The 24,559-nt window shown below is 42.5% G+C and overlaps 1 protein-coding gene across 1 annotated transcript; it reads right to left on the reverse strand.

The window, feature by feature from the left end:
- Positions 1-73: 73 nt before the first annotated feature.
- Positions 74-22,688, reverse strand: LOC311519008 (p53 apoptosis effector related to PMP-22-like). The gene is made up of 3 exons (XM_084625132.1): positions 22,236-22,688; positions 2,885-3,028; positions 74-2,592 (listed from the first exon to the last, which is right to left on the reverse strand). Exons 1-3 carry the CDS (start codon positions 22,444-22,446, stop codon positions 2,378-2,380), a joined length of 570 nt encoding a protein of 189 aa, XP_084481258.1. The 5' UTR covers positions 22,447-22,688; the 3' UTR covers positions 74-2,377.
- Between the last annotated feature and the right edge of the window lie 1,871 nt (positions 22,689-24,559).

The raw sequence follows: 24,559 nt of genomic DNA on the forward strand, positions 1-24,559 counted from the left end.
GGAATGTAGTTTTGCGTATTTTATCTCTTGCTTTCCTTCCTATCCCCAAATAGAATTAAATACAATCACCATGTTTCAAACAAGACACAGATGGCCATCATTTATTAAGTATGGTTAGCATCATGAAAATATCTGCAACAGCTTATTCCTAAACAGACGAACTGCATCTGCATAAACTGCATTCTGTCACTTTTTTATACAAAATATTTTCTAAATTTTTTGGCCAGGAAGAACCATAATAATTAATTACACAACTCTTCTGTCTAACCATTCTCAAGGGTTTATATATATGCTTTGGGTCTGATTCTTCTCTCAATTTTGTTGGTCTAAGTCAGGTGTAACTTCAGAGCAGTAAATGGAGTTACACTGCTGCAAAATTAGTGCAATATAATACTCTGGTTGTTTAGCTTAACTTTTTTTAATTGTCCAAGACCTTTATCAAGGAAGACCAGGTTTCATTCCTGCATCTCATATTTTATCGTGTGGAATACTCAGTGTGGCAGTTTTCATCATCTGCAGTATATAAAGAGAGAGGTAAATGTATTACAAGGTAATATTAGTCTTAGAAAATGATATGACTTCAGTGAGAGTTGTTGTTTGATAAGGATAATAGGATTTGGTCTATAATTTTTTCACCTAAAGCAAAAGATGGAATATTACAAAATCAGGATATATAACACAGAAAACAGCAAGCAAACGTCTTTACTTCTAATATATTTTTAGTGTTGTGGAATACGAAATATATCTGAAAATGTTTTATAAAATGTGGTTGTGTCTTGTTATACAGGTCTTACGGTGGGAGGTTGTGTGAGAGTGTATTTGTGTGTGTGCATATTATATATACATCACACACACACACTCTCCCTCTCCACTCAGAAAGTAATAGAACTAAATGAAAGAGCCCAATAAGAAAGGGATTTTGTTTTAACTTGTTTAATAACTCTAAATTCAAATTCCATCAGTTCAATAGTATAGAGACAATTGGATACTGTAGGGATGAGGGCCATAGGGGTAAATAGAGGTGAGATTCCCATACCAGCTCTGGCCCTTTGATACCAGGTAAAACGGCTGGAATGGTGTAAAGGGGCTCTAAAAGCCCTAGATTTGATGAGGGAAGAATTCCAATGGTGCAGGAACTGAAGAAGACAGAAGCAGGCTGTCCTTCAAGGACTCCTGAGGCGTTGGCATAGGGGACATGCCAAGGATGGGTTTAGGAGCAGAGGAGGCGGGTCATGGGTAGACCCACAGCACATGGGTTTATGGAGGTTTGGACAGTGCTGCTGTCCATAGGGCAACCTGGTGAGGCTGGCATGAGTGAGCTGTAGCTCACGAAAGTTCATGCTCACATAAATTGGTTAGTCTCTAAGGTGCCACAAGTACTCCTTTTCTTTTTGCGAATACAGACTAACACGGCTGTTACTCTGAAACATAACTTAAACAGTTCATCAGAACTCTCTACATTACAGCAGGGGTCTCTCCAGCCCTCAGAGCAGCCCAGAATCTGAAGGGTGAAAGGGTGTCTTAAAGCTACTTTTGTCTCCCTCCCGCAGTGTGCTAATCCTGTGCTGCTCCTCTAAGTAGCAGCCCAGAATCTCACCCAGGATTTTTAAGACCGCTTGCATTGCAGCGCACACTACACAGTGATAATACTTGTTTATGTTTAGTGGTATTTGAAGACCGTTTATTTTTCTTCTTATTTCTGGTTCACCTTTGACAATTTAGCAACTAAACTATGCAACAGAAGCATTGAGAGAAATAAAAATGGACTGTTAAAAACAAGGAAGTAGTTTTCTCTATCTCATCTCTGCCTCTAAGTGCTATATTTTTTATGAATAAAAGAGGAAACAAAGTTACGCAGTGGTGACTGAATTATTGGCAATGGTGGCACAAAGTGGGTAGGCAGGTTTTGTAAGCAACCAAATATCACTTTTCAGGTTAAACTAAACAAATAAACCCACATATCATGGTATCTGGTTTTCCTGAGCTGCTTTGCCTCAGGAAACCAGGGTTTGTGTTGTCTGACCCCATAACTGATTCCCTGAGGAATTAAAAGGCTTGTTTGAACTTAAATAAAAACACAGATGCTTGAAGCACCAATACCAGAACCATCCCACACCACTACTAGTGGGAAGTAATGGAGCAATACAAAATGGTAGAATAATTAACCCTAACAAACCCATATCAAAGAGGAAAATTCAGAACAATTTAGATCTTCTATTCTATAACTCCAACACTATACTTCTACTTGCATAAAAAAGTTTCCAAGCCTTTCTACTAATTCCTGGTCATAATACTCTGTAAAAATAAGATAGTCTGTATGTATCTCTGGAATCTAAATATCAAAACAGTAAGGCACGTCTCCTGTTGTTTCTAGTATTTATGGGGAAGTATAAAAATATGTCGGCTTGATGTTGCCCAGGATCTCATCTTCGTAATTCGGAAGGCAGCAGAAGAAGAACGCCAGGCCTATTTCCATAATGGTGGTGGTCCAAGCAAAGCCATAGGCCCAGCTGAACATATTGACTCCTCTCATGTCAATTTCATTTGTGAACTTCACTGGATAAATGACCAGGGCCATGACCGAGAACGCAGCTGAAGAAAGAGAAAAGACAACAACAACAAAAAGTCAGAATGAGTGATTAAACTGGTATCCATTAGAGTTTTTGCCTTGATGTTATCTCTAGCTGAATCCACCTTTGTTTTAGAGGTTTGAGGATTTACTATTTGGATGGACTTTCCATTGATTTTAATTGAAGTTTCCAAGTGCCGAGTGTCTATAGAACTGGGCATAGACTCCTTTGTTTGAAGAGTCAAATAAGGCAAGTACCAATTTTACAACAGGTACCATTTTAAAAGGCAACCTTTTCCTCATACACAGTCTTACCAGCAGTAAAGAGCAAGCCTCCGATTCCTCGTATGAAGTTGAACCGAAGCGTATCAATGGCGAATGCTATGATGGCCAGGGCAAAACAAATGACCAGAATGATATAGCCTAAAAGGAATGTGGCAGCAGCAGCTCTCCCCCAGGCTGAAATCAGAAAGAAAACATATTATGAAGGCAACAATGTGTTAAGGTAGATTCATGCCTGCCTTAAAAATGAAGTGTTTTCATTCAGACAAACGTGAGAAGAGGGTAAACTCACAAGGAGAGAACACAGCCACCTACTCTCCTTTGACTGGTTTAGACTGTACCAAATGGTTCTGATCCAGCAGAGAGTTAATGCAAAATGTCTGATGTTTAAACAAACATTAATTTTGAACAGTATGTTATAGGAATGTCAAAGAATTTCAATATTAAGCACTGAGGCAGAAATGTAAGAATATCCAGATAACTTATTTCACTAATACAGGGCATTTGTTCAGCAACTGGCAGTCATGTCTCTGTTGTATATGTCTATCATGGCACCAATGGGTATTATGCATAGGCATCAAATGAAGAGGAGGCTTTTCCTCAAAGGCAACTTAAAATCTTCCATTTTAAAAAATTGTCTATATTAGCAGACCATGCTGGTATGTGAACATAAAAGTTTGGCATTATTTGGCAAATCTATAATCAGACACAAATAATCAGGGATAGATCATGACTCTAAGATTTGCATGTTGGAGGGCACCTTTCATGTATGTCTGTTCCTCTGGCTCATCCACCAGGTCTTTTAGCATAGTGATGACTGCTTCACTTTCAGTAAGCAATATTGGTATTATAGAAATAACCTGTGGCCAAGTCCATAGGTTCTTACTCAGGTAAGTTCTCACTATAATTAATAGGTGTTTGGATGAGTAAGGACCCAAGGATTTGTCCTACCACATATAAGATCCAGTTGGATCTTAAATTCAATCTCTATCATGTCATATGTTTAGTTTTAGCTACATATCCCAGATCAGTACAAAGATTCTTGCTCTAGTGGTAAGATTTTCAAAAGAACCTAAGTGACTCATTGACTTTCACTGGGAATTGAGCCCACACTAAGTCTAGAAAGCTCCACACAAGTGCAATCAATGATCATTAGAAGTCATGATGTCATGATGAATTCAGATCTCCCACACCCTTATGATTTGCACTCCAGAACAAACTAAGACCTCCAGAGCTCAAGGTGTTTGAAATATGTGAGTGATGAGATGATCTTTGGGCCCAATGAGCCTTGGTTGGGGGAGGGAAAATCAAGGCCAATCCTTGGCTCCCTTGTTACATTGGATAGCAAGTTCCAAATGTACTCTCTGGTTATCTTGCTTTTGTTTTCTTCTTTCCTGTGGTGTTCTGTTAAATACTACACTGATGACTTTATTATGTGCTCACTTCTTAATATTGTGACAAAGTTCCTGCTCTACCTTGGTGGGTCTTGCGCTTATTGGCGGATTTGCTCACCTTGGAGCTTCACAGCAGCCCTCAGCTTGGCCGTTTTTCTGAATTCACAGTCCAGGTCAACTCCTCCTGTGTCTGGCCAGGAGTTGGGAGGATTTGGGGGGAACCCGGGCCTGCCCTCTACTCCGGGTTCCAGCCCAGGGCCCTGTGGAATGCAGCTGTCTAGAGTGCCTCCTGGAACAGCTGTGCGACTGCTACAACTCCCTGGGCTACTTCCCCATGGCCTCCTCCCAACACCTTCTTTATCCTCACCACAGGACCTTGCTCCTGGTGTCTGATAATGCTTGTACACCTCATTCCTCAAACAGTCCACGTTCTCTCTCTCAGCTCCTAGTGCCTCTTGCTCCCAGCTCCTCACACGCACACCACAAACTGAAGTGAGCTCCATTTTAAAACCCAGGTGCCCTGATTAGCCTGCCTTAATTGATTCTAGCAGCTTCTTGATTGGCTGCAGGTGCTCTAATCAGCCTGTCTTAATTGTCTCCAGAAGGTTCCTGGTTGTTCTGGAACCTGCCCTGTTACCTGACCCAGGGAAAAGGGACCTACTTAGTCTGGGGCTAATATATCTGCCTTCTATTACTCTCCTATAGCCATCTAGCCCAACCCTGTCACAATATGTATCTGTAATATTGGCTAAATGAAAGGAGCTCACACTACTTAAAAGCAGCAGTAGAATGCATGAAATGGACTTGTGCTCATATGGGCTGCATTCTTTTTCTCCTTAAAGGAAGCAAACAAATTACATGTAACCCTGTTAACACACTATAAGATGATGCAGTTTAAGAACCACACAGTATAAGGATATGCAGAAGATGAAGTTCCCATAGCACTGTTACCTTGTCTGTGTTTCTCAGAGCAAGTACTTCTGCTTTACTTTTTAAATCGTGCTACATTATGTTTTGTTAGAGTATGCTGTATAACCTACAGGATGTGCAGAGTTAACAATGATTCCAGTGGCAATCAAATGTGCATTAATGCAAACTTTTGAATTTCATATATAAAATCTCAATCAATGCAGCTATTTCTGAGGTGATATAATAACTCCCAACACCATGAACTGTACCAGCAATAAAACTAATGCAGCAGTAAAAAGACTGCAAAGCTGTTTTAACCAGGCAGCTAAGGATTCTCCCCAGCATGAGGAAATCCCTACGGGAATGTCTACTGCCATTAAGCACCCATGGTTGGCCCATCTCTGCTGACTTGGCCTCATGAGGCTCAGACGAAGGGGCTGTTTAACTGTGGTGTAGACATTTGAGCATGGGCTGGAACCCAGGCTCTAGGACCCCACAAGAGGGAAGGGTCCCATAGCCTAGGCTCCTGCCCGAGCTCAAATGACTACATCACTATAAGACAGCCCCTTAGCCTGAGCCCCATGAGCCTTAGTCAGCTGACATGGGCCAGCCATGGATGTTTGATTGCACTGCATACATACCAAGCTTTACACACCTTAGGATATGCCCGCTCTACGTCCTCTCACCCAGCATAGGTTTCAGAGGGGTAGCAGTGTTAGTCTGTATCAGCAAAAACAACGAGGAGTCCTTGTGGCACCTTAGAGACTAACAAATTTATTTGGGCATAAACTTTTGTGGGCTAGAACCCACTTCATCAGATGCATGGAGTGGAAAATACAGGAGCAGGTATAAATACATGAAAGGATGGGGGTTGCCTTACCAAGTGTGAGGTCAGTCTAATGAGATAAATCAATTAACAGCAGGATACCAAGGCAGGAAAAATAACTTTTGAAGTGGTAATGAGAGTGTCCCATTACAGACAGTTGACAAGAAGGTGTGAGTAACAGTAGGGGGAAATTAGTATTGGGGAAATTAGGCTTAGGTTTTGTCTGTCAGCTTATGGCCAAGTGAGGGGGATGTGGCCATTGCATTGCTTGTAGCAAGCCCCAGATGGTGTAATGGCCCTTTGGGCCGTTAAGTCATTCTCACTTGCATAGAGGGCCAAACCAAACCCCACCAGCAACGCTGGAGATTGGGAGAGTGCGGAGGTGGCAGGGAGCCATTCTCCTCACTCAAGTTCCAGAACAAGCATAGCACAAATAGGTGGGGGGAATTCTGACCCAATCCTCTGGTCTATCTCCCTTTCTCTCAACAGTTCATTGAAGGTTTTGACCATCTCCCATTACTTTATGATCCATGTTCCATTTCTTTTCATTACATTTCACTAATTCCTCCCTCCCCACATTATAAAACTTTTTTCTCCCTTCCCACCCCCAGTGCCAGCTGAACCAAGAGCCCTGAGGGGCCCCTGCCGTTTAGCCGGGGAGGGTGGGGGTGAGACTCTCTCATTCACCTTGCTCCCCACCTCTTCATGCCACTAACCAGTTTTTTCCTCCCAGCTATTGCAAATGCCATGACTCTGTATGAAGGCACACTGGGAGAGACTGGCATACTCCCTGCCTTAAGGGAGTTGGCTATATGGCAAGAACAAACATGCTCACTGCAGTATTATTACATTTTATGCATCGCTTAGTCACATAACCATTGCAGGTTTCTGACTCCATCTTCTGCAGCAGAGGAAAATTTTAAATCGAGGTTTTAAAGATTCAGTTTGGAAGACGTAGAGACTTTAAGATGCTGTGCTCAAACTAAATCTAAGCTGCAGAATGCTACATCAGAGATCCAGTCTAAGAACAGACTTTTTGTTAATTAATTATATGAACAATTTTGATATATATCCTAATTTTGTGTTTCAATCGGGTCCAGTCTGATGATGATTTAGATTAACCCAGAGCCAGATTGTGACAGGGACCTCGATGTCATTGTCAACAGTTCAGTGAAGATCTCTGGTCAACATGCAGCTGCAGTCAGAAAACTTAATACGCTAGGGGGGCATAAGGAATGAACAGGAGAATAATATAGAGAAGGTTATAATGCCTTGATATAAGTCCTTCAGAATGCTGTTTGCAACACTGGCCACCCCATCTGTTAAAGGATATTGCAGAACCGGCGGGGCTTCCAAAAAGAGTAACGAGAATGGCTGAGGGAATGGAAAAACTTCTCCTATGAAAAGAGATTGAAAACACTGGGATGTTTTCCTCAGAAAGGAGATGAACAAGAGGGAACATGATAAAGGTATATTACAGTGATGCAAGGTTTAGAAAAGGTAGATCAGGATCTTCTGTTCTCTCTCTCTCTGTTCTTCTGTCTCATAACAAGAACAATGAAATTTAAAGGTGGGAAATTCAAAATTGATAAAAGGAAAAACTTGTTCACAAACTGTGTGATTAATTCACTGCCACAGGAAGTCACTGGGGTCAAGAACTTAGTAAGATTCAAAAAGGAATTGAACATTTAGGATAAAGAATATCAAGGGTTATAATAATTAATTATAACAACAATTTTAGAAGGGATATTAAAACTTGTGCTTCAGGCCTTAAGACAATCCCTGCCTATTAGAGAGCAGGATGGTACCTAATATGGGGTCCAAATATCCTGTACTTTCCTACTATGGGTTTCTTACACCTTTTTCTGAGGCACCTGCACTGGCCACTGGCAGAGACAGGATACTGGATTAGATGGACCATGCATCTGATCTAGTGTAGCAATTGCTATCTGATTTTAAGTGACAACACAGGGGAGTAACAGATAGTAAAACCACATGGCCTCCTGCACGGCCACATTAGTGCTTCCTGCATTGTGGCTGGAGCCTCAGGGGTGAGCCATGAGCAGGTAGGCAATGAGGGTATGGGAGGAGGGCAAAAAGTTATTTCCCTCTGAAAAAGGAGGGAGTAAAGAAAGAATTGTGACTCTCTGGGTCACTTGCAGAAGACCCAGAGCAAAGGCTCAATCTAGTTTAAAATTCATTGGGCCAAATCCATCTTACATGTAACACCACAATTTAGTGGGGTTGAAAATGATGAGGTTGCACTAGTGTAAATGAGGGCAGAAATTGGTCCTAAGTCTCTCACGTTATCCACTGTCCACTGTGTTCTTGTGTTTTGCTTTAACACATGGGTAAAGTATAAAACACCGAGGCAAATGTTAACGCATTTCATGGAAATGTGGAATCCAATCAGATCAACAATTTTTCACAAATATACACAGACTCAGTATACATGAGACAGAGAGGTCTCTGGTTTTAGTCCAGCCCATTTAAAACTGAAACTAAACAAAACACAGACAGAACAGCAGTTTACTTAGCTTTCAGGATGTCAAGCTAAGGTCATAAAAACACACACCTATTTGCCTGAGATCAATTAAGCAGCTGAGAGAACGGCAGAGTAATTTTTTTTATATGTTTAAAGGAGGTCAGCAGAGAAAAAAAAAGAAATTTATCCCAGAGAATCCCTAAATACTAGAGATGGACAGGAAATGATTTTCCTGTCCTGTGAGAATTTTCAAAATTTTGAAAGTTTTTCCATCCTAAATCAGGACAAAAAGTCAAAATCTCAGATTTTTCATGAACTGAAAATCCAAGACATTTTTTGGAATGGGTTGATTGAAATGTGTTGTTTCAATTTTGAATTTTATATATGCAATATATGTATATTTTACTATAAAGTAATGTAAATATTGAAACAAAAAGAATTTTGCAAACAAAAAATGAAAAAGTTTTCATTTAGAAAAGTTTGAAATTGAACATTTTGAAACTTTTTTCAAAAGGGGAAATTTGTCTAACCTGATCCTTTCCTGCAAAAAGTTTTGGTTTTGGTGAATTGGCATTTTCCAATGTACACCAGCATTCTAAAATGATATCATCATCATTTGAATGGCATGTCTGCTTCTTTCTTCTTGTATCTCTCTACCACCAAATCAAAGAATGTGTATGATAATTATTAAATGCCAGGAAACTATATACTTTCCAGTCTTAAAATCTCATTACAACTGGCTTTTTTTTTTTTAAGTTTTTGTCTTTGGAAACAGGGAAGGCCTTATATTAGGACAAGTAGAAGAGAACCCAAATCTTTATTTTCATATAAAGCAGAGTGAGGAATGGTCCTTCCAGCTATATTTGTTTGATTTGTGAATGGTTAAGCTATCCAAAGGAAATGTTGTAGCAACGGTGTAACTGGGGATCCGAGTATTCTTTGATAAGGCAAGTCTTCAGTCAAATGTAGGTTTAAGAGTTTTATTAGGAATTCAGAGATACTGGGAATGTTGCTTTCTGATTTTCCTGACTTACCTCCTCATGTATTCCAGTTTTACGTACAATTGAAGGGCTGTTTTATACACAAAAGGATGCAAATTTAATTTGGGGTATTGTCTGCCCAGTGACGTCTTATATTCAAAACCTTGAAACCCACACTGAAATTTTTGTACATGTTTGTTCCAAATTTTCTCTGATAACACAAGGGCCACAACACACTGAAAATACGCCTCATAACCTAATTGCTGTATACGAAACAAAACAAAGATTCTGGGTTCTTGTGTACTAGCCCACATTGTGTACAAGTATTCCCATCCATGCCATTCCATCCCCTCATTGTGTTTATTCATGCCATGGGTACTCCACTTCATGTGCACTACCAAGTACCCTAGGCCTGGCTCATCAGGATGAAATCATGGAGAGCTCAGATATATATCTCCTTGTCTGATTAATAAGAGCACAATTCCTCAACTTTTAATTCCTTCTGCCCTGAAGCTGAAAACATAACCAGCCTTTAAAAGAAATATAAATCTATTGTCAGCTGTTCATACATCTCAGCAATTATTTACATTATCATCAGATTATCATTTTCATCAGAGCTGTTCAGTCAACAACCTCTGCAGCCCCTGCGTGACAGTGTGGTGGGTGACACAGCTGTATTAAACAAGGATAGCTTTAATTTAAAAAAATGGAAGACGATATGAAATGCCAAACCTGCATTGAAAATGGAATAATACTTTGATTCTAAGAGCATCCCAGTGCCAGAGGGCAAGGGTATCTAGCAGTGAGTCTCAGCTGGCCTGAGCAGCTGAGCATACTCCAACTCACTGTTGCCATAATCTGTACCTAACAGGTGTAAGGTATCATATGCTAACTGGTTACATGTTGGTCATTAATATTTTTCTTGATGTATGTACAGGGGATATATGAAGAACTGTAAATGTGCTGGCAATATGTTTTTGGCAGGTAAGGCTTAAGGGACCCCACCCTAGACCAAGGAGTATGATTCTGCCAGCTTGAATGTGTCTTCAGTGTAAACTGAGCAAGGAGAGAAAACAGAAATACGTTTACGTATAAGGTAAACAAAGCCATCAAATTAGTGAGGGGCAGAGACAACCACTTAACTATCCCAATGAGGTGAGGGGACAAGACAGCCAACATAGCGCTGTCCACACTGGCGTTTCTGTTAGTGTAGAATCATAGAATCTCAGGGTTGGAAGGGACCTCAGAAGGTCATCTAGTCCAACCCCCTGCTCAAAGCAGGACCAATCCCCAATTTTTGCCCCAGATCCCTAAATGGCCCCCTCAAGGATTGAACTCACAACCCTGGGTTTAGCAGGCTAATGCTCAAACCACTGAGCTATCCCTCCCCCCTAAACTTGTGTTGCTCGGGGGGTGTTTTTTTCACACCCCTGAGGAACATAAGTTTTGCCAACATAAGTGGTAGTGCAGACATGGCCTAACTGCTGGTAATCAGAGGCTTCTCAAACTCAAAACAGACTGTTTCTCATTAAAAGCAAACAGACCTTCACCTTCTCATCATCTTTCTATTTCCAGACAGCATCATCTACACACTCATCAACATATTTGTTGAAAAATCCAGAGTCCACAGTTTTGACATGCCTGAAGACCCTCCTCCTTTTGGGGGAAGAAGTTCAGTGTAGGAAACATTTCCACTTGAAGAGTTTTGTGTTTGGTCATGGCGGGAGGGAAGGGTTCCTCCACCATCTAGAGGGAGTGGTTCAGTTTCAGCTACACTCCTCGGCACACATACTTGACATGCAGGAGCTTGATTTAGAAGAGAGTCCAACAAAGCTTTGTGCTAATGAGGGATCCTCCCTGATGCTTAGTGCTAAGAAGGGAGCAACACGGGGTGTAGAAGAATCATCAAAGGGTGCAGCAGAGGAGTGAGTGAGGTATTAAAAGTAATGTGCATGCCAATGCCTCACAATTGGCTTGTTCAGAAGAGAGGGCCCAAGTACCCGCAGTTCACACCAATTTCAACAGGAATTGTGGGCATCCTCAGGATCAGACCTTAATTTTACATGTTTTGATGCTTGGTTTGATACATGGTTTGCTCGTTCAGTCTATTTTGAGCTAAATTTTAACTAGGGGTTTTTGGAAAAAATATGTAACATATTAATAAGCCAATCCAGGTAAATCATATCAGTTAATCCCAATGTAGCATGTTATGTCTGTTTTCTAGCTGTTACTACTATTTGGACAGAAGACCTTGTCAAGGATTAAAGATGAGTTGATTAAAATAACCTACAGATTAAAAGGGATCGTCTTTTATAGCTCAGCCTTACAAACAATGACTATTAAGCAAAATAGCAGTGTATCCTTTTCCCAAAGCTTGCTCGCACTCTTACATCTGGCTGAAGCACAATGGATTTACATCTCATTTCCAAAAACAAGAATTTTTAATCAGATAACTCTTAGTCTATAGTTTGCAGCAGAATATGAGCAAACTGTGTTCAGAAACCTTGCTGTGGCTAGCCTTAATTGCAGTGAAGGAGTTTCCCTGGGTAGGGAGTGGCTGTGAATAACTTTCTGATAGTAACTTTCTGATAGAAACCAAATCCTTCCCACCCAAGAAACAAAAAAGCCTACAGGGAGAGACGTGATGCTGTTTGCTCATTTCTTCTCCCTGTGACTGAACAAGAGGGCGATATTAACAATTTTTGCTGATGCACTAGTATTGGCTGTTGATAGGGTGGTTAACGTGATTGGGGAGTACAAAAAGAGTCTATGTTATAGTTGTATAATTAGGGACAGATTCTGATACTTTTATTCAATATAGAGGCATCAAGGTCTCGTGGACAAAGCACTGGACTGGATTTCAGGAGGCTGACAGCTCTATTCCTGTCTTTGGCCTGTTGGTGACTTTGGGCAAGTCCCTTTACTGCTCTGTGCCTCAGTTTCTCCTACTGTAAAATGGGGATAATGATACTGACCTTCTTTGCAATCTACTGGTGAAAAGCACTGCATAACGAGCTAATTATTATTACTCTGATTGGATAGCAGCTTCCTCTCCAGGTAGCTCCAGAGACTTCAGTGGAATCGCTTGTGGAGGAAGGCTCTATTCAGTGTCAGTAAAGGCATCAGAATCTGGCCCTACAGTAATCATTAAGCAGCACTTAGATCAAAATTAAATGTTATTTGCAACACATATGTGTGTCACATATATATGTCTGCACATATTAATGCTTTCATCCATATAGCATGTATAGCGCTTCAAAGAGTCATACGCCCTCCCACACACACACCTTCCTAACTTCCCTCAAACTGATTTAAAATCCAGTGTATTAAATGGTATAGGAGTTTCCAGATCAGCTTGGACCTTCTTTACCATGATAGTGTAAAGTCATTCCTCCTCTACTAAACGTCTAGCTGTGGTTTAAGTTCTCTTCCTTTAGCATCATTGGGCTAAATCCTGCAGTTCTTACTCAATCAAAGCTGACTAATTTGAAACCATTGGGATTTTTGACTGATCAAGAACTTGCTAAAGACACTTTGAAAAAGTTCCCAGGAGGAGCTTGGGGTATTATTATAATATTAATAAGGATAATATTCTCCTACAATCTTGTTCAAAATTGTTCAGAATAGATACCAGCTGTCAACAAGATTTTCCCTGAAAAATGTGAAAGCATGAGGCTATGTCTACACTAGCACTGCTGTCAGTATAACTGTGGTCGGTCAGGGGTGTGAAAAAACACCCCTCTGACCGACATAAGTTTCACCGACAAAAGCACCAATGTGAACAGTGCTATGCCAGTGGGAGCACTCTCTCCCGTCAGCACTGAGTGGCTACACGGGAGACCTTACAGCAGCACAGCTGTGCCACTGTAAGATCTGTAGTATAGACTTAGCCTGAGAGATTTTCTTGTTTGCTTGTTTATCCTCCCAAAGTTATTCGAAGTCAACCTTATAATGGGACTTATATCCAGCTCTTACTATGGAGGAATCATCATCACTCCATCCTGTCAGATTCTCTGAAGAGATGACCCAACTAAAGAAAAACGACAGTGCAGTACCGTTTTTACCCACATGCACATTCTTCCACAATTCAGTACCGTTTTTACCCACATTCATAAATCCTCAGCACGGTTACCTCCTGTGTGAAAGGTTAGAAAAGTAACTGAATGGTGCATGCTTAAGAGTTCATTGTCTGAGCCTGCAAAGTGCTGGGATCTCAGCACTTTGTCCTCAGCTGCTTCTATTTTCATATGGTAGCTGGGATCCCTCAGCATCTCACACCATCAGCACTGTTTTAGCCAATTTGGCTGTAATTATTAGGGAAGCAATTTGATTATAAAGAGTATTTGTTGCCATCTGAGAGGGCTCTTTGTAGAGTTAGTTACCCAACTAAGGCAATAACTTATTTAGCAAAGGGTCTTATGAAATGCACCTTGCAATAAATGTGTAGAAGGGTGAACTGTGAAATGATAAAGAAAAGTATGTCAGTAATTGCAAATGAGGAATATGAACTGCCACGCTGTGGGCCTGATTCCCCTCTCACTTACTCCAGTGGAGTTACTCCTGTAAGCAAGAGGAAAATCAAGTCATGTCTGTTCTTTTCTTCCCTTCTTATCAAAGTTCCTTAAGAACAATATCACTGAAACATTTTCAGTATTGTAGCTATTACATTTAACTAGGAGCCCATTTTTTCTAGCATTTAAAAGTCTAGCTACTGTGTGAATAGTAAATTCTGTGTATGTTTTGTATTAAGGCTTGACCTTAAATAATGTTATGCTTTTCTGAGAGATGATTTGGAAAGTAGCGTGTGGCTAAGAACCTCTCCACTCTGTAACTGAAACTACCTAAAAAAACCACATTGAACCTGTTTGTTTCAGGTTTTGGCTGTAGTATGGACAGGATGAAGTTCTTATCTTCAATTTGCCCTGCAAATAAGGGGCAGAAGGATTGTCTTGTGGTTAAGCAAGTGGACTGGGACTCAGATGGGGGCTCCATTTCCAGCTCCACCACAGACTTCCTCTGTAAATCTGGGCAAGACACAATCACTCTGCCACAGATCCCCCATAAAATGGAGATACTAATGCTACCCTAGCTCACAGAGGGACTGAGAGGATTAATTCATGAATGTTAGTAGGTTTCCAGTTACTACTGTGGTAATGATCATGTAAATAACTAGACTAGAACATGTATGCACTTGTTGTAGCGGGGTCAGTCCCAGGATATAGGAGAGTGACCGGAAGGTGAGCTCTGTGTAGTTCAAAAGCTTGTCTCTCTCACTAACAGAAGTTTATCTAATAAAAGATATTAGCTCACCCACCTTGTCTCTCCAGAACAGAACAATTCAATAAAGATTGTGTGAGAGATTTGCAAGGAGGATGAAAGTGGAGAATTTTGCACACATTATTATTATTTGTATTACTGTAGTACTTAGGGATCATGGATCAGGGCATCATCATACTAGGCATTGTACAAACATGTAACAAGAAGGCAGTCCCTAACTTACTCAAGAGAAAGAGATGTTGTACAAAGAAAGCTGCTGAATTATCCCATTGTGTTGTTTCATATAAATACATCATCTACTGAAATTGACCTCTGTGCTGCAAATAACATTTGTTCTTATTGATACAAAAATTCGACTGGTATTAACAGGACTTGTATGTTGGCAGTGGAGTCACTGAAGGAGCAGTAGCTCCACATTGTCATACCTAGATTCAGAGATTGGCTTGAACCAAAGCCATATATATGAATGTCCTGGAATGCAGGGAAAGTTTAGATTCAGATCTGGATAATAACTTTATGGCTCAAGACTATCTGTTTCAAATGTGTAGCTCTTCGTTACAGTTTTCAAAGTAGTACACAATATATGCTGTGTTCAGTGTACTCCACTAACAGATAGAAAACCTGGCCCTCATCCCACCCAGTGCTGAAAAAGGCTGTTCCCTCAATCTGGCAATATGAAAAGCCCTATAATGTTCTGCTCATGGTGATTTATTGAACTAAGTAGAAATGAAGTCTCTCGTGTGTTAATTTGGGGTCAGATTCTGGCTGCTCACACACCATGAGGAGATGGGGGATAGAGACACACCTGCCAAGGCTCAGATTCACAAAGGGACTTAGGCATTGTGACTTTGGGCGTGGTGGCACCCAACTTTTAGGCACCTAGAAAGTCACAGGAACAACATTGCAATCCCCAAAGCCTAGGCTCCCTATACAATGAATGGTGAGAGATAGGCACCTTAGGCTGTGATCCCCAAAGCCAGCATGGTAGGCAGGGAGCTGTCTGAGCTAGCCAATGGGAGATGTCGACCAGAGGGGGGTGAGAAAAGTCCCACCAATCTTTTGGAGATAAGCACCAAAGTCTGGACTGCAAAAAGGCACTTAGCTCTCGTGGTGATCCATGAACTGGGTGAAGATAGGTGGGTTCGGCCACCTTAGTTGCAAACAGAGCCTAAAACAAAATGGCCAGGGGAATGGATGACCTCCCTTACAACCGTTAGCCTAGGGGTACTCACGCAGGTTGGGGAGACCTTCTGTTCAAGTTCCCCTTCCTCCTGAAAGGAAGAAAGGATTTGCCATCTTCCAGGTGAGTGCCCCACGCACCAGGTTATAGAGTTGTTCTAACTCTTTTAAGGGCCCCATTAATATGTAATTAGTCAATTGTTTAAAGTTGAATATGTTCAATAGGAGAGACTGGGGGGGCACATCAAAGTATTCCATAGCCTAGTGATTAGGGCACTCACCTGAGAGATGGCAGGTCCTTGTTCAAATCCCTTCTCCCCTTGACATGGAGGGGGGATTTGAACTGGTGGTTTCCCACATCCTGGATGAGTACCTGATCCACTGGGCTAAAGGCAGGGGTGAAAATAATATTAACACTTACTAATATGGTGTATAACTCTCTCCACCTTGGGCGGAAGGGGCAGGGCTGGGGGCGGGTAGCGGCGGCGGCGGCTGGGACTCCTGGGCCCTTTTAAATCGCCAGCCCTGGGGCAGCTGCCTCTTTTGCCCCCCGCTCCCAGTCGGTGGCCCGGGGGGGACATGGGGGACGACAAAAGGGGCAATGATGTTAAAGCTCTGCCACGACAGCACTTTAACGTCAACTGCATACAGGCCGGTACCGGCTTCCTACTAGCCTACTTTCACCCCTGGCTAAAGGTATAAGAGAGGTCATTTTTTGCCACCCTCCACCCCCATGCTTGAGGGACCTAATCTGGTAGGTGACCTTTGAGTATGCCTACAGACTCGGGCTTCACACGTGACTTACACAGTCTAACATCTGTCCCTCCTAATTTGTGAATCTCTCTGGGGCTTAGGCAGGAGATAGGTGATGTGCTGGCCGCCGCTCCCCGCATCTCCCATTGGCAGGGAACAGTGATCCGCAGCCACTGGGAGCTGCGGGGGGGGCCATGCCTGCGGACAGTCAACGTAAACACAGTGTCTCGCGGTCCGCCAGCAGTTCCTGATGGGCCACGTGCCAAAGGTTGCTCTGTAGAATGACTAGAATGACTAGAATATAATATTGGATGGTATGTGGAAGTCACTGCAAATATTGAAATTCCACTTGCCATGTGCACAAGCACTGTGTGGGTTTTTCAAGATCTGCAATTAAGCCTAACATTTCACACTAAATCTGAAGGACTCAAACCTGCATTTGTCCTATGCATGGCATTTTTCATTGAAATTGATGGAAGTTCTGCTGGCCAAAGGACTGCAGGATCAGGCATGATATGAGAGAATAGACAGATTGCATGTATTAAAGATTCTTTCATCTTATTGTGCACCACATTCAACTTAGCAAAACAGGAGCAATCATTTTCCAGCAACAGGCAACAAGCACGTTCAAACATGTCAAAAGCCTGCAGCATAATACATTAAATATTTAAAAGGCTTTGGCTAAGGCTTTCAGAGGCATACCTTGTTCTGGAGAGCTCATATAGCCAAGAGTCAGGAAAATAAAAAGGTGTTGTGCCAGCTTCACAAAGTACAGATGCAAGCATGTGTTCACTTTAAAAAAAACTTTGCAAGCCCAGCTAGTTCCCACATAGACACAGTCAGTATTGTAGTTGTCATCCTTTCACCCAGGCTTTTGTCAAAGCTCAAGTGTACTATCCTTTTTAGTAACTTTACATTATCTAAGTCGTTTGCCACTATGACTCTAAAGCAAACCTTGATATTTTATTGCAGCTCTTTCTTTTTTGGCCATCCTAATCTTCTTCGAGAATAAAAACAACCTACCTTTCACCTGATGCTTCTTATATGTGGCCTTTAGAAAAAAGGAGACTTTTTTTCCTGCAAAATTTGAGGTTATCTCAGCAAGATGTATTTGAGAAATAAGTATGTGCACAAATAACACAAAAGTTTAATGCTTTTAACTATCCTATCTCAAATGACTTGCTCTAGAGTTGAGAAATTAAAAAAAAAAATTGTCCTAAAAGGAACCTACGGTCTTAAAGTATGTTTAGAAGGTTGGATAATTAAATTTAAATATTTGAAACTCTTGAGGATGCAGTAGAGTTTATAAACTCCTCAGACTCTCACTTTTCACAAAGTTTATAAACTTTGTAAATTTCATCCCTTCCCAGTCTGATTATGTTCAAAGATGTTTGATTTTTCTAGTGCAGCCTCTGAAGGTTTATACAGGATAAGTCAAACTGCTCAGATTCAAATTCCAAGTTTTGCTAGTGAAGAATTTAATCTGAATTTGTGTACTTTATTGAATAACATGTATGGTCTTTATAATTAAATCTAATTATCATAGGAGTAAAATATATTTACTATTCCTTCATCCGATGAAGTGAGCTGTAGCTCACAAAAGCTTATGCTCAAATAAATTGGTTAGTCTCTAAGGTGCCACTAGTCCTCCTTTTCTTTTTGCGGATACAGACTAACACGGCTGCTACCTATTCCACTAATGTTGATAAGTTTCACTTGCAGCAGGAAGCTGACTCCCAGGGATACACATCTATCACATCAGTGGGATCAGCCCCCCTGCAGCAACCCACCTTCCACAGGACTTGCAGAAGACCCTTTTGGGCCTGCAGTAAATTATGGGTGGGGCAGAGAAACTGGAAATCAAGCCAATAGGAGAACAGGGAAGAAACAAGGAGTTCACTCCTCACAAAAAATGTCAAATCACTTCTGCCCCCTTCTATCTACATTGTCTTTCTTCATGTCTCCATGCTTATGAAAAGGGGAAATGTAATCATACTTGCGATATGGTTTGTGATATTGGACACTTGTCCTCCTTAACGTTTTTATATTAGTATAGATAAAAGGAAGCACACAAATAAAATTCGTCTTTTATTAAAAACCTGATCATAGGTGCGCCTTTTCCTTTAGTTTTCAGTCTACACCAATAGCAAAGGCAACTTTTAAATTTTATTACAGGAGTTTATTACAGGTACAGGAACCTACCATGATGCATTCAGGTAGAGGGTTATGGAGCCAAAAATTAGCGTTCCCACTCCAGTCAAAAAGGATCAGTGGAAGGCAGTTTTGATTTCCAGCTCAGAGCTGGTCAATAAGATATGGCATTAACCTAATCCAAAGGGCTCAGTTTGCCCATTCTCTCCAGATCCAAACCATGTCCCAGTACAGAGGGTGGAAGTATGAGCTTGTGATTAAAACACAGGATTAAGAGCAGCCAGGAATTCTGAATTCTGTATCCAAATTTTGCCAAAGACTTCCTGTGCAACCTTAGACCATTCATTTAGTCCCAAATTTTAAAAAGTGTCCATTAAACTGGGGTGCCCCACTTGATGCACCTATGGACTAGTTTTCAAAGGCACTGAGCATACAGAACAACAGATGAAGCCAATGGGAGTGTCAAGTTGGACACTCAAAATTAGTAAACATTTTTTAAAATGTGGGCATTCACCTTTCTGTGCCTCAGTTTCCCCATCTATAAATAGGAGATCATATTTGCCTATTGTGTTTTGAGGATTAATTCACAGATGTTTTTAAATTGACTTGAGATCCTCGGTTGGAAGGTGCTATAGAACTCCAATGCATTTGTCTGAGAAAAATACAAAAGCAGGGAAGAAAGACCGTCATGAAAAGCCCAGGGCCAGCCTGGACCCTAAATTCCAACCCTTTGTCTGTGAGGGACATGGGCCAAGATCCACAAAGGAATTTAGGCATTGCAATGCTGAGCTGAACTTTTAGGTGCTTAGAAAAATCACAGGAACAGCACCATAATCCACAAAGCCTGAGTGAGGCATCTGGGCTCTCTGTACAATGAATGGGGATATATAAGTGCCTTAGACTGTGATCCACAAAGGCAGGGAGCTGCCTACACTAGCCTCTGGAGATGCCAACCAGAAAGGGGTGTGCTAAGCTGTGCCCCTCTCTTGGAGAAAGGTTTTCAAGTCCAGCTGCAGGGCAGTACCTAGCTCTGCTAGTGATCCACAAATTGGGGGAATATAGGCATTCAGCTGCCTAAATGCAGGCCAGGCTCAAAGCAAATTAGCTGGGGTAGGACCTGCCTTACAACCTTTAGCTTACTGGATAGGTACTCACCCAGGATGTGGGAGGTCCCTGGTTTCAGTCCCCCCTCCACTTGAAGGGGAGAAGGGATTTGAATAAGGCTCGGCCATCTCTCCAGCAAGTGCTCTAACTACTAGGCTATAGTAGAGTCATTCTAAATCTTTTACTGGCCCAATTAATAAATAATTATTCACTTGCTTAATTAAAGTGGAACAGCTTTGAGCGGAGAGACTGAGGGAGCCCCACATCAGAATATTTCATAGCCTAGTGTCTATTAGGCCACTGACCTGAAAGAGATGACAGATCCCTATTCAAATCCCTTCTGCCCCCTCTGGGGTGGGGAGAAACATCCTAGTGCCTAGGTTAAGGTGTGTTCCTTAACCACTGAGCTAAAGGGTTATTAGGGAGGACTGCCTCTTTTTCCCCCAACTGCTTTGTGTGAACTCACCGAGGGGCTGGATCTGACAGGTGTGATCAGAGGCCACCTACCAGATCAGGCACACAGCTTAGCCATCTGATTGCCTGTCTTTCTTGTAATCGTCTTGTTGACGTTCTTCTGTGAATCACTCTGAGAGACAGGCATCCAGATGCCTACAGTGCGGCCAAAGTGCGCATGCTCAGGCAGGAGATAGGCACCCGCTCACCTACAGTGAGGCTGCAGTGCACACATTCAGAGGAAAAAACATGGGTGCCAAGTGAATTTAGGCACCTACAGGATTAGGCAGCAGTGAGAGTTTTGTGGCTCATAGCGGTACCTAAAAAAGGGACATAGATTCCTGAATCTGGGCTAGGTGCCTGAGTACCTTTGTGGATCACATCCCTGGTGCCTAGGGAGAAAGAATACCATTGTAGAACTGATTAATATAACATTCATGTGGGATTGGGGAGGGGAGGGTTACCCAAAGGGCATCAGGGGTAGAAATAGAGTCCCCAAATACAGCAAATGGTGAACATGCTTGAAAAATTCCACTAGCCCACAGTGAATAACTTGTTTCAGAATAACAGCCGTGTTAGTCTGTATTCGCAAAAAGAAAAGGAGGACTTGTGGCACCTTAGAGACTAACCAATTTATTTGAGCATAAGCTTTCGTGAGCTACAGCTCACTTCATCGGATGCATATTGTGGAAAATACAGAAGATGTTTGTTTTTATACACACAAATCATGAAAAAATGGGTGTTTATCACTACAAAAGGTTTTCTCTCCCCCCACCCCACTCTCCTGCTGGTAATAGCTTATGTAAAGTGATCACTCTCCTTACAATGTGTATGATAATCAAGGTGGGCCATTTCCAGCACAAATCCTACCCCCCCGAAACAAACCCTAACTTCTTTCTGACTAGTGAATAAATCACCATTATCTTTTCATTACCATCAGTCAATGCAGAGCATGGCCAGAGAGCACAATTTGTGCATGGGTGGTACATTTTCATGACACTTTCGGAAGGCTCAACCAAATGGACGCTAAGGGTCTGTGTCTCTACTGCTGTGCACCTTGAACAGACATGTATATGTACAAGGTGAGTGTAACATGCTACTATTCTGATTTGGTAGTGTTTATACACACACTTTATACAGGTGTAAATAAGTATACAAGCTGCAAAACAGTTGAGAATCAGGCTACTAGCCAAAGGGCCCTTATGACTTGAATTAACATTATCTAAGTGACTTCATCAGAGTCCAAACTTTTATCAAAACTCCTCCAGGTATGAAAACCTTAATTCAGACCCTTGTCAAAGAAAAAGCACGTTCTCCTTTCAGCGTTTTGTTTCATCACCACATCACAAGTTGTGCGGTGTGCTCCCTGATATAATTTTAGAGGCCACGTTCTGCAACTTGATATTTATTGTGGACCTCTCTGCTTCACAGCTGTTTTTTTACATCCCAACAGTTCCTTGCCAGTGAAGGATGATCCCATCTTGTTAACCCCAAGTTTACCCATACAGCTTGCTATTTATTGCTTTATGGGCTTGTCCTCCAATAATTATTCATTTCTGGAAAGCAGAGATTGTAGTTATATCTAAATAAATTAATCTCCCATGGTTCAAATGTTCCCTGCACTGTTTCCATATGTGTCTTTGTACCATGAACATACATACCCTCTAGCCCTATGAAAATAGCAATCATCCCTCTTTCTTTTCTCTCAAAAGATCAACCTTGTTCCACTCTTTCTCCAAAAAATGCTCTATGTATTGGAATAGTGAGCCCTATTTTTTCCCATCAAACTGATGAGAGGTGAGTTGAGTGGGGTAAGCTCAGTCATGTGACCTAGACTCACTAGGGGCTGCCAACCCCCATTGCAGTCACTTACCGTAGTCCATCAGGGAGGTACACGTCCACTCGAGCTCACCAGGGAACATTGTACAGCTTTCCCATAACGAGGCTTGATGCTGATAGGGCTCCGTCTCCGACTCCAGCCAGCCCCTGCCAGCCAGCGCAATAAGGCCAAAGATGACCGCTATGCCTAACATCAGAGGCAAGATCCATCTGCACCTTGTGTAGTCAAGGCCATACTGCACCATCTTGTGGAATGGTCAGTGGCTTCTCTAGAGGCCAGGTGCACAGACTGATGAGCTTTTTCTGCTACTAACTCAGCAGTGTGGGACAAAAGTGTTTTATGAAGGCTCCTGAAGAGTGTGTGTATATGTCTGAATAGGTGAGTGAGAGCAGCTTTTGAATCAGAACAGACACCGAAGGAGGGAGCTCCACCTAAATTCCAATGACTAAGAGCTGTAGTGGTGGCAGCAGAAACCTGTTTGAGCTGCACAGAAGTTGCAGGGCTAGGCTGTCTCATCTGCTTGGCTCCTCTTTCCTCTCTGCTGATTGGTAAACGCACCAGGCACCATTACACTCCCTGGCCCTGGGCTTTTAACCCTTTCCTGGCTATCACTTCCCATTAAGGAGCAACTTGGATTAAACAAGGTGCTTTTGCACGAGAGTGGGTGCAGGTAGCACAATTTCACAGTAAAAGCTAAAAACCAATTTGCATTGTAAGCTCAAAGTTGTCTGAAACTTTCCCCTTTAAGGCTAAAATGTCCCATGCTGTGCCTCTACTCCAAGGGGAAATCTTTTGAGCATGTTTCCTCAGCCATTACAAAGTTAGGACAGTGAAGAAAATTTCGGACTCTTTCTTGAAAGAGCTATGGCAAAAATCAACAGCTGAAATTTGACAGTGACAATAGGGCATGGCTTGGAAGCGTTGAGGAGCAGTGCATGTTTTTATGGGGAGAAAATAGGTTTGATTTGACTATGCGCTACGAATATTCTCAGCAGGCACAGTACAATAATTGCGGCTAATTCTCCACTGCCCGAGTGTAAAATGCTACTAAAACAGATTACTCCTGTAACCCTTCTGCCCGTCAGAGTTGGCAGCAACAAGGGCCGGGTTCAATATCTAGGGGTTCCATTCCAATAACACAATGCAAACCGGCTCGAGCCCCCACCCAGTGACCTGGGAAAAATATATACCACCCCCGCTGGGCGCCTCCAAGAGGCAATACTTCCCCTCTCGCAAGCACATAGTCTGAGTGTAGCAAAAGTCTTTTAATAACAGAGAGAAACAATGTGGCATTATGTTGGGGAAACACCACCAACAGGATTCATAACACAACCCATGAGCAAAAACAACCCCACCCCAGGCAAATTGGGGCATGCCCTTTTCCCTTTGGTTCTTGAGTCCAGCAACCCCAAATCACCCAAAAGTCCCAAAAGTCCAATGCCCCAAAAGTCTCTGTCCCTGGTCAGGGCAGCCCCAGAGTTCGAAAGTTTATCGGCGGAGCTTTACCTCCCAACCTGGGTGGAAATGGGACGGGGGTAAGAGGCACCTTACGTGATCTGAAGCTGACCGCCCCATAGCTCCATAGCGGCGCTCCGCCAGCCGCCCCACGAACTCCTTCGCTCAGCTGCGCTCCGCTCCGCCAGCCGCCCCACGAACTCCTTCGCTCAGCTGCGCTCCGCTCCGCCAGCCGCCCCACGAACTCCTTCGCTCAGCTGCGCTCCGCTCCGCCAGCCGCCCCACGAACTCCTTCGCTCAGCTGCCCCACGAACTCAGCTCCACGGCCCACAAGCAGCTCCTGCCATCCACACACTGCTCCGCGTCGAACTGCTTCACCAGCCGTCCCGCAAACTGCTCCACAATATATCTTCAGGCTCCCCCACTACTTAACACAACACTCAGTGATTTCAGCTCTTAGGTGAATTCAGCTTATAGTAGGGGAGCCCCAGTGCTGGTGCACTGTCAGCCCAAAGTGAGCTCAGCAGCCTATAACTAGACTTCTAATGAAATCAAAATTAGCTCTGATATTCCACAGTGGAGAGAGGAGGAAGTGCAATCAGCATGTAAGGCCCTCACCAAGGGGCCCATGCCACCAAGTACTACTACTTGTCCCCAGCCTCTCTCCATTCACACAGTTTTGGAACCCATGACCCTTGCCTAGCGAGTGCTACTTAGTTGATGGTGAATCCCTCCATCATAACAAAAGGCCACGTACAGTTCCAAGCACAGTTCCCATAATCAGGGTAATAACAATTTATTCTTCCTGCCCCAATAACAGAGACACTGGGGATCCCACAGCAGCCAAAGTGACCATTTGGGCAGCTATGGTCTCATTCTAGGCGTGGTGGGTGTGCCTATGC

Source organism: Lepidochelys olivacea (assembly GCF_965140295.1).
Source record: "Lepidochelys olivacea isolate rLepOli2 genome assembly, chromosome: 3".
NCBI lineage: Eukaryota > Metazoa > Chordata > Testudines > Cheloniidae > Lepidochelys > Lepidochelys olivacea.

Coding starts and splice junctions, on each gene's coding strand:
- LOC311519008 (XM_084625132.1), bottom strand. CDS start 22,446: ATGGTGCAGTATGGCCTTGACTACACAAGGTGCAGATGGATCTTGCCT. Junction 3,029..22,235: donor TACCTCCCTGATGGACTACG/GTAAGTGACTGC, acceptor TTCTGATTTCAG/CCTGGGGGAGAGCTGCTGCT. Junction 2,593..2,884: donor AGGCTTGCTCTTTACTGCTG/GTAAGACTGTGT, acceptor CTCTTTCTTCAG/CTGCGTTCTCGGTCATGGCC.